Here is an 11,142-nt window from a genome sequence, read left to right as displayed (position 1 = left end):
AGGGAGTTGAGCATCCTGGAATAGGCCTGTAATAGAAAAACAAACCAGAGAGATGAATAATCCATAAACATGAAGCCTCTGTCATGACGAGAGAGACAATAATCAACTTTACCATGAAATTCTGTGAGTTTAGATTCCAGCACATAAAACTCCAGGTATTTTCTATAAACAAACCAGCTCTCGGTCTCATGCCCCACTGTAAAGCAAATAAGCACTTTCACAAAGTGGCTCTGTTCTCACAGGACATTTGTGTAATAAAAAATTGTTTATTCAAATGGAATTTAGTGTAAATTTAGTTCTGAACCTCACCATTTTTTCTGTCGTGGCGCTCCACGTCGATGCAGTAGACTGGAGTGCGTTCTTTCTTAACCTCGTCATCAAAAAAATCCACATAAGGGATTGAGATGGTCCAAGCGGCAAGGTTACGCAATGTCCCTGGAGTTCCCACCACCTCCACAGGCCCTGGAGAGTCGTCCTCAAACACCATCACTGCTTCCTCCACCTGACCGTACAGAGATGTTCAAAAAGCATTCTTGAAAAAGAGACACACACGTTACACACAAACAATCAGCCTGAGTAAATTGTACCATTATAGAATTGTGACTGCACACGAGTTGTAGTAATTTAGGAGGTGGATATACTGTGAAATGACATAGGCTACATACATATATATGGCATAACAATTGAAAGCATAAACAACTGAAAGTCTGAAACGTCAGTAAATAAAGCATTTTTTTAAACAATGGCAAAATTTTGAACTAAATTGTTATTGCAGCCATATAGCCTTTGAATGAATGAAAAAGCATATTTTATAGTTAAAGAGAACTTAGAGAGCGTGGGCTGCTTTTGGTGAATTTGTACTTCAATAATGAGATCCAAGATTAAGAATACACTTGAAGTTAAAGGGGACATCGGATGCCCATTTTCTACAAGTTGGTATGATTCTTTAGGATCTTAATGAAATGTCTGCAACATACTTTGGTTAAAATTCCTCAATAGTCATGTAAAACAGATGCTGTGTAATGAGTTCGATCCGCTGGTTAGTCAGGTTATGCCGGCCATTGGCGCAAAGTCACATGACTTTTGATGCAAATTGAGGTATTTATTTGGCAAATGCGTTTATCTCCCATTATTCGCATTAACCCATTTCCGCACAAGTCAAAAACCACCTCAAGCGAGCGTAAAAACGTTTTTGCGAATTAAGTTTTTTTGTTTTTGTTTTTTTTCCAGGATTTGGCGTTTCCATCACTCATTTCTGATGGAATACTTCAAAATGCACATACAAACAGGGTGATGGAAACATAGCTATTGTTGTCGCTACAGCTGGAGAAAATGGTAAATGGATTGGAAAATGGCCTTCTGAAAATGGCATTCTGCGTGAGCATATTTTAGATCCCTTAATCCTACACAATACCTAAATTTAACAACTACCTTACTACTAATAATCAGTAATTAGGAGATTACAGAGGCAAAAGTCGTAGTTAATAGTTAGTTAACAGTGAGAATTGGTCCCCAAACTAAAATGTTCAGTGACGACATGTTTCTGAAGGGTTTGTCTCACCGTGTCTTCTTCTCCTTCAATCATGGCGTATTGTGGTAGCAGTGCGCCCTCCATTGTGCTACTCTTAAACACGCCTTTTATTTTGCTTCCAATACGGCTGATCCCAAACGACTCGCCACGCTTTGATGTGTTCCTGTACGGAAAAACAAAGTGATATTGTTTGGTCGCAAATTCAAAATGGTTGCTTAAAAAAAAGACATAAGCAGCACTCTACATGGCACCAAAGTCACACAACCAATGACAGGGCACATAATACAATGAAAACATGATCACAGGAAATTATGAGTATACCCTAAATGCCTTTAAAAGAACATGTGCAATACAGCTACAGGCTCAAACAATGCAAGGCAATGCAGACAGTCCAGTAAACCCATGCATTAATCCTGCTGCCTGTGCTGAACTTGGACCAGTTTTACCTCCAGACAACAACCTTTGGTTTTACAGACAGACAGCCAAACTGGTCTAAGATGAGCAGCAAGCTGGGAGTGTCTTCCACCCCAGACTTACTTCCTGGGGAGGGCTGGTAATACTGTAGGGCGGCGTGTTAAGGTGGATGTGGCTGTGGCTCTGGAAGTGACCAATGGCGACCTGTGGCCAGTGATATAATTCCTGGCCAAAGGGATGCTGTCAAGTCTAAATGAAGCAAATAAGCATGCCAGCACAGATAATGGGAACAAAACGGATAAACATCAGCACCAAAGGACAGCTGGAGATGGACAGATTAAATGGTTCAAACGCACATCAAATTGTAATTCATTACTCTGGTTCATTTACAGGAAGAACTGGAAAAAAGGGATCTGGTGCGTGTAGCCATGCAAGTCAGTGGGTAGTTTGAGCCTCAGATGGCACATCAGTGTTTCCCACACACAGACTTTACTTGGGCAGGACGCCCAGGTATATTAAAGTCTGCCCAAGTATATTTGCAGACTCTAAAATCATCTCTTTCGAAATTACATTCACATTATTTTGCAGTTTTAGGTCATCATGAAAGTTTATCCTTGACATTCATTTTCTTGGCAGTTTAAACATTCATGTGATTTATATATATTTTTTAATTAAAGTGCAATAAGTTATGGGAGGTCTCAATTTGGTACTCGCACACTGTTCTGTCAGAGAATGTTCTGTGCACACACACCTGAAGCGTGCACAAAGAAAGCCACCTGTCACATAGCGCAAGTTCTTTTTCATGGTGCATTGTGCTTAAACAGTTAAATACGCACAATATGCAAGTTATGCCAAAATTCAGTTATGTCTTAAGTGAACGTAAGTGAAGTAAACCGTTTGGAAAGAAATCAGATACTGAATCCGTGCATTAGGTCTTAAAGTGACAGCAGCCTAATAAACCTGTAGCTGTCATTGAGTGTAATTAATGTTAAACAACAAAAGAGAAAGAGACAATCACTCACTGCTTTTGACTGAATCACTGTCAGCTTTAACAAAAATCATTCTATATTAAATTCATGATATATAACTCCATAAATAAATGTAAATTTAATTAAAGGGGTCATATGATGTGATTTAAATTTTTCCTTTCTCTCTGGAGTGTTACAAGCTGTTTGTGAATAGATAAGATCCCTAAAGTTGCAAAGACTAAAGTCTCAAACCCAAAGAGATATTCTTTATAAAAGTTAAGACTCGTCCACGCCCTCCTAAAACGCCTTGTTTAAACACGCCCCCACATGTCTATGTCACTGTGTGGGAAGATTTGCATAACACTGCCCAAATGTTCACGCAAAGGCATAACTTTGATTCTCGCTGTAGTATTGTTGCTGCCGCTGCCGCCGCCGCCACGTCGTGGAGACGCCGTGTGTTTCGTTGTGAAAGCGAAACTACTTTGTTTGGCCTTTCAAAAGAGGACACGACTAGAAATCAGTGGTTAAGTTGTATTTACAACACAGTTCCAGAACAGTTCAACCCAAATATTCAGATGTGTGCAGCGCATTTTACGGAGGACTGTTTCCTGATCCTGGGAGAGTAGACTAAAATGCCTGCTGTTCTGACTCACAGCCTGTAAGTATGTTTTCATATTTAAAGGATTTTCCACTGACGATTCAAGCGCGAGTTTTGAGCAGTGTAGAGTAGCGCTTGTTTGCGCTTGATTTGTCGTTTCTCCGATCACAAATGCAGACATGGTTTTATGTTTATGTGGCGCGATGCAACGCAATGCGTAAAAAGACAATATAAGTCATTATAATCCGTAATTATGTCCCCACTGGATGCAACAAATGCCTCGTTTATAATGGGTTTTAATGTTTTTGTCTCGTCGCCCTGGCCGGGACAGTGCATCACAGTATGGTAAGGGGCATAATATTTCTGTCACACGCTTGAGGTATTCGGCCAATCACAATGCACTGGATTGCTGGCCAATTAGAGCACACCTCGCTTTTCAGACCGATGAGCCTGCACTCTGATATTTTCACCTATAATACACTCCTCAAACACCAAATAGGGCTGGGCAATATAACAGTATAACAAAATAAAATTTAACTGGGCAATGGGGGAAAAAAAAATTATATATATATATTTTTTCCTCCATTCATTTGATGACAATTCATACTGTATAGCGGGTCCAAAAGTCTGAGATCACATGTTAAGTATGATATTTTATTCATTTTAACCCTTACCTTATATTATGAAATTTTAGAACATTGTAGTGTTTTCTTGTTTCCACTGAATGACATCAGACATCACTACTGGCAGTTGAAACATAATGGCCAAATAAAATGTGTTAAAATCTTCATCATATTCACTATACTGGTTAGTTTTTTGCCACCAAAACAATACTGAATATATTGTAAATAGCTGATATATTGCCCAACTCTCCCATCAAACGTTTAACTGTTCTTCATGACATTGAGGCAGGTCTTATGGCTTTCAGGCAGCTTTATATGGCATGCAGTAAGAGCACTGGACAACAATCACTTGAACCTCAACAATACACTTACCTTAAATCATCCAAACTCAAATTCCTGGAATAACAGGCAAAAGGGGTTACGTTTTGCCCTACAGATGTCTCTCTCTGCTACACATGCACACGGGACTTTATGAAGTGCATAATACTCACGGTTTGATCATGAAGCCCACTCACATTCATGCATTCCTAAGTGTTCGCTGTGAGACAGCCTCCAAAACTGAGTCAAGATTTCAGTAAAAGCAGATGATTGTTGATATTTCCAGATCATATTCCCAACCATTATTGTTTTTTTTGTTGTTGTTGTTGAACTAACAGCAAGCTTTTCACACTGTCAAACCTGTGTGAAGCCTGACCTCCAGCTTGTAAAACGGACAGAAGAAACATGTAAAAACTGTAAACCATCTCCTAGAATCCTTCTGATGGATTCTAAAGACAAAGGAACCAAATGAAAAAGCCTGCACTCTGATATTTTCACCTATAATACACTCCTCAAACACCAAATAGGGCTGGGCAATATAACAGTATAACAAAATAAAATTTAACTGGGCAATGGGGGGAAAAAAAATTATATATATATATTTTTTCCTCCATTCATTTGATGACAATTCATACTGTATAGCGGGTCCAAAAGTCTGAGATCACATGTTAAGTATGATATTTTATTAATTTTAACCCTTACCTTATATTATGAAATTTTAGAACATTGTAGTGTTTTCTTGTTTCCACTGAATGACATCAGACATCACTACTGGCAGTTGAAACATAATGGCCAAATAAAATGTGTTAAAATCTTCATCATATTCACTATACTGGTTAGTTTATTGCCACCAAAACAATACTGAATATATTGTAAATAGCTGATATATTGCCCAACTCTCCCATCAAACGTTTAACTGTTCTTCATGACATTGAGGCAGGTCTTATGGCTTTCAGGCAGCTTTATATGGCATGCAGTAAGAGCACTGGACAACAATCACTTGAACCTCAACAATACACTTACCTTAAATCATCCAAACTCAAATTCCTGGAATAACAGGCAAAAGGGGTTACGTTTTGCCCTACAGATGTCTCTCTCTGCTACACATGCACACGGGACTTTATGAAGTGCATAATACTCACGGTTTGATCATGAAGCCCACTCACATTCATGCTGTATGAGCTTTGTCTCTCACACAGAATATACAGCAAAGAAAGGTGCCACTTAACCCGGGTGTAAATAGTAATGACAATGTCATCAAGTGTGCGAATAACCTCTCTAATTTTTCACATAAAATCAAAAGCAAACGAAAATATATTTTCCATAAAGAAAATAAAGACCATTTTTTTCCTAATTCCTATTATTCTAAATATGATTAGTAATAGATTTTCACTATTATAATGCAATAACTATTAAAATCATCACAAATGAAGGCAGCACAGCGAATGTTACCATATTGTATAAACTGCAAAAAAAAATTCCCATTACAGTAGTAAGCTGTGGGGGGAGGGGGGTCTAATAATAATAATTATTATTATTATTACAAAAATATTTATAACAAATTAAAACACATATTTAATAATTATTTTATTTTACAGAACAACAGTACAATTACAATACTAATATTCATGTCTGTCTTCATTTCTGCACTCTCAAATGAGTCAGTCTTTTTCATAATCAAACTATGTATGAACAGAAGCTTTTTTGTTTTTTTCAAAGCATGTTGTGCTGTTGTGTGACTGGAGCAACAGCTCACATACACACACACACACACACACACACACAAGTGGAAGAAAACTCACCTGTTTAGCTTTGAATTTCTAGCAGGAGATTCAGCACCCCAAAGCAGATGCCGAAAATACTGAGGAAGAACAGAGACAGACGCATGATGGAGAATTCAAACACACCATCTTAAGCAGCACTGGAATGGCATTTCCTGGAAGTTACCTCATCGCTGTGGCAGAACATGGGGGTGAAGACATTCTCCAGCAGAGACAGCACATGTTCATAGGCCTCAAACAGACATGGCATCGTTTGGAGCTTCACCACCCCTGTAGACGGCCCCTGAGCGACTGCAGGAAGTGACAGAGACAGAGAGAATTAGAGACCGTGGCACACGACACATGTGCGGCACAGAAAACTGTAATGAGACTGACTGTTGTGGATTTCCTCTATGATGAAGGGGTCAAAGCTGATCTTGTCGATGCTCTCCTCCAGACAGTACATCTCATAGATCTTCTGCACTTCCTCATGCAAACGCTGCATCTCCGTGTCACTCAGATCAGGACACAGGATCCGGTCATTAAACTCCTCTACACACAAAAACATCAAGGACAGATTTTTAGTGAACTATTCCTTTAACCTTAGTTAACGTTTTAGGTAGGTAGGTAGAAACTGTACATACAGAGTGCACATGTGAACGAAATTCTGTTTCACTGGCTCATAAATACTGCACTAACTAAACATGTGCTACTGTACAGAATCAGTCTAAAAAAATAAAAATATAATAAAAGACGCTACAGCCTGCATTAAAATATAGCACTAAAAAGAACTGACAGCGGCTTATAGATATTGATAATGCACATAGTATTTAGGCATCTAAATCAAATTATTGAATTCAATTATGAAGTGGCGGCATATAAACATACAGTTATTGCACATTATAAATAAATACTATTATTGCAGTATACCCATCTAGATCACATGGAGCTCACTGCAGGGGATTCAGTGAGATATAATGGTTAAGAGATTATATTGAGTTCAGGAGTCGGATTGCAAAGCTGTTGCAGAACCTTGCTGTTCTGCCCTGAATGCTGCGAAACCTTTACCCAGAGGGCAGCAGCGTAAACAGTCCATGATGAGGATAGGTGGGGTCTTTTGTAAAGTTTTGGGCATGGGTCAGACAGTGTTTGTGTGCGAGGTCCTGGATGGAAGGCAGTGAAGAGCCGATGATCTTTTCCACTGTCCTCACCACTCTCCGTACAGACCTCCAGTCTGAGGCTTGTTTAACATTAAACATTGTATACATTAACATAATGCAATTATTGTTCACAATACATAATATAATAACTAAGTTATCTATTCTTCTTGATCCACTGAATGATATATACATATATGTGTATATATCAGAGCTAACATGTTAATTTGGTGCGATTGATTTTGAAAGAAATGTTGCATTAAAATTATTATTGCACCCCGCCCCATACGTCAACTAAACTTGTACACAATTTCGACGAACACGATGCAGGATGACGACTGACTGCATGAAGGAGCCTATTAGAATGCAGTTATATGCCCCTAAAAATCAAGTTATGGGGGCAAAAAAGTCTTGTATGGATTTTTGCATTTACATTAGGGGTCGACCGATTATCGGCGCCGATATTAAGTATTTTTATGATTATCGTATCGGTCATTTTTAAAACCGATTCGCTGATAAAATAAACATATTTTGAAACGCGCTATTTGGCTCTGATGCAGCCTGTCAGAACTCACCAATCTGTGGCCTAAAGCAGTCTCCGCCCACCGCTCATCTGATTTGTTGGGAATCACGAGTCCGACCAATCAAAGCGGAATTCACTCTCACTCCGAAAGCGCTTGCTAACTGGAGCTGCTTCAGTGATCACGCATCAGTTGTCTCTCAAAGGTTATGGCAGCAGCAGATGTTGCTTGATTTGCAATAAATCACAATCTACTAACATTACACTGAAGTTGCAAAAGACCTCAATATTATCTATGATTTCCGCGATGCAGAAAATGTGGACTGAATCGCGGAATCCAGTCATATTAATGGAATTTACTGTATGATGCGGAATGTCACGGAATTTGTCAAAGTTAATGAATTAATCAAAAGTAGTTCAGTACACTTAAATAGAGTCGCAATATAGACTAGTATCTGTAAATATTTAGCCGCAAAAAATGCTATTTAAATATTAATCCTGCATGTTCTGCGTGTCTCTGTGTATGTAAATGGCACAGACGTGCGGTTTTGTTTTCTACACATACAAAGTATGCGACGCTCGCGGTGATTTCAGCTTCTGTCGTCTCACTACATGAGGACATGAATACATGAACAACATCTTCAGAACTGCTCTGACTCCCTCTGAGAGTCACTTTATGATCATTTGACAGTTTCATTGGAGTAAAACTGCAGTGTTTCCCACAGACTTACACCATACCTGTCAACCCTCCCGTTTTTCCTGTATTTTACCATTCTATCCCGCTATCATCCCCTTTAAATATTTTCCCGTATTTCTCCCATATTTTTAACCTTTCTATAATATCTTTCTACAAAACATATATTTGATATGTTTGCTACATTCGCTTCCGGTAAAACTCCCATAATTTGTATGGGCCAAACCTCATTATATCAATAATCACTACAAGAAATTCCAAGGTTGTCCAGTTGCCAGATCTTGTATGAAACGCATCTTTCTCACACGATCGACGCATACAAATTTCAACCCATTTGTCCCCTCAACTTGGCAACCTATGGCCCAGTGATGCTATTGATATGTGCACAGGTAGAACCGCGGGAAGGAAACAATTGATCACTGGTAGAAATGGGAGGAGAAGACTCAGGTGTTGCTCCAGTGAAAAAAACTAAATATACATGTAAATTGAGATGTACCTTACACTTCAAAAGGCTATTTAATTGATTAAATATGAGCACTGCTGCTTTGTTTACTGAGGTTACAGGGGTAAACGGCTATATTCCTGGCGAAAAGCGCCACCTGCTGGCAGAGAATTAATTAGCATTTTTCAAGAAGCCCTGCGCTTTAGACTAAAGCCAAAAACTACCCTTATTTTTATGCAAAAAACACGCAGTTGTAAATGTGAACTGGTGGACCGACAAGAAGATAATGAATTATACAATTCTAAAGATATAGCCTACACTAAGATATATTTATGTTACTAAATTAATAGAATTGTTTGATAATAATTGTTTAAATTAATATAAAAATAATATAATATATGTTACTTTTGACTTATCATACAGCAAAAGTGCTATTTTTCCCGAACATATCTCATGATTGCAAACAACAGTTCATTAAACAAGAATTCAATATTGTGTTACATTTCTGACATGATATTGTCAGTAGCCACAGCAGAACTGTTGTGTGTCTCTAGGCAACTCAAAGTGTATCGTTTGTACTTAAATATTTTACAGCTAAGGGATTCATCTTACAGAGAGAGAGAAAAAAAGTTTGGGAACCCCTGTCCTAGGAAATTCCAGGCCCCAGTGTTATGACGAGGTCCCTCTCTGACTTCCACAGTGGAGAAAGCTTTGCTATATATTGTTTGGATCTTTGTGGACTAACATAAACAAGTCATCAGATGAGGCTGCTGAGAACAACTTCCAGATATCTTAGAGGGCAAGAAGAAGATCCCAGTGCAAGGCACAGAAAGGAGAAGACTTCCTATTGGTCCACATGCAGTTTCTTTCAAACTAACTGCACTTTAACCATCTTGAAACTCATTTCTAAAGGCCCAGACACACCAGATTGACATCAACTAGTGAACTAGTGGCATCGAAAGCCAACTGCAATGTCGCCTCAGGTCAACTGTTTTGGGGCAAAAAAACTGCACTTGAACTGACTGTGAACACTACAGCCAACAGCCAGCGAGCATGTATGTTCTGTGCCTGTGTGAGAGTGAAAAAGTCTCCATACCAGCAGGTGGCAGTAGTCTATATTCAAAAAGGAAAACCTGTATACAAATCTAAACAAAGCAGTGCCTGTTTACAATTTTTACACCAATCTTTTTGACCACAGACCATTTCAAAAAAATCGATACAGATGAGATGACGAAAAATGAGAAGCGTCTTCAGTGTATGTTCTCTTAACTTTTATTGTTTGCTTGCATTCATCACTTACATTTAGTGTTTTTTTCATGCAATGGTTCGCTAAGCTGAACAGCCAACCAGACTGATCCCCGCTCCACTGACCATTCAACATGTTCAAATGGTGGAAAACAGCAAAAACTAGGTGACAGACACTCAGTGATGGCCCAACTGTGGCCAACAGCCAACCATCAGCTTAGTAAGCTTTAAGAGCCACAAAGACCCATCCAAATCCATTCATAACTATGTTTGAAAAGCTTACAATTGATGTAAACTCAACACATACACCATTTATTCATAATGACTGCTGACAACAACAGTTGTAATACAATACAAATACAACTGTTCAAACATAGAAATGAATAGATGCATGATCCAAATTCAAACTGTAATCTACTTCTCACTGGAGAGAAATGTGATAAATGAACCCTTTCAACCCTTACTGTTGCTACATCCGACAAGCAGAGCAGGTTACGTTTGGAATAGGGCCTTTCGCACCGCAGGTGCTGCGATAGATGGACGGACGCTGAAGTGCAAGCACTTGTAGCAAATGTAGCACTGCCAGTTGTCGTTGGAGATTCTTAGTCCTCCTTCCCGTTCTTTCAATCGCTTTATGCAGCCTATACGTCGACATTTCATGTCCATTATTGTGAAACCCGCAAGACAACAAAAACACCGCTCCGATCACAGCGTCCTCCATCCTTCTGTTGTTAACGTTGTTCTTTGTTTACATTGTTGAACGCCACGCACAAATGACGTCACTGTGTGTCTTACGTACACTGTCGGTGCGAATACAACCCTTTAAATGGTACTGGGAAATAGTTCGCGCAAAATTGTCCCAGTACTTTAGT

At 38.9% G+C, this 11,142-nt stretch overlaps 1 protein-coding gene across 1 annotated transcript in view; it reads right to left on the bottom strand.

The window, feature by feature from the left end:
* LOC107562340 (sorting nexin-14-like) overlaps positions 1–11,142 on the bottom strand; it is a 38,426-nt gene that overhangs the window by 14,118 nt on the left and 13,166 nt on the right. The window contains exons 13-20 of the mRNA XM_016246976.1: positions 6,609–6,764; positions 6,400–6,524; positions 6,255–6,313; positions 5,476–5,499; positions 1,562–1,694; positions 310–502; positions 113–196; positions 1–26 (exon numbers count right to left, since the gene is read on the bottom strand). Coding sequence (XP_016102462.1) covers positions 1–26; positions 113–196; positions 310–502; positions 1,562–1,694; positions 5,476–5,499; positions 6,255–6,313; positions 6,400–6,524; positions 6,609–6,764 — 800 coding nt within the window. The remainder of the gene's footprint in view (positions 27–112; positions 197–309; positions 503–1,561; positions 1,695–5,475; positions 5,500–6,254; positions 6,314–6,399; positions 6,525–6,608; positions 6,765–11,142) is intronic.

The sequence above is a fragment of the Sinocyclocheilus grahami genome, unplaced genomic scaffold (assembly GCF_001515645.1).
Source record: "Sinocyclocheilus grahami isolate Dianchi unplaced genomic scaffold, SAMN03320097.WGS_v1.1 scaffold819.1, whole genome shotgun sequence".
NCBI lineage: Eukaryota > Metazoa > Chordata > Actinopteri > Cypriniformes > Cyprinidae > Sinocyclocheilus > Sinocyclocheilus grahami.
Note: the sequence above shows the minus strand (reverse complement) of the source record. Positions and strands in the feature narration are given on the sequence as shown.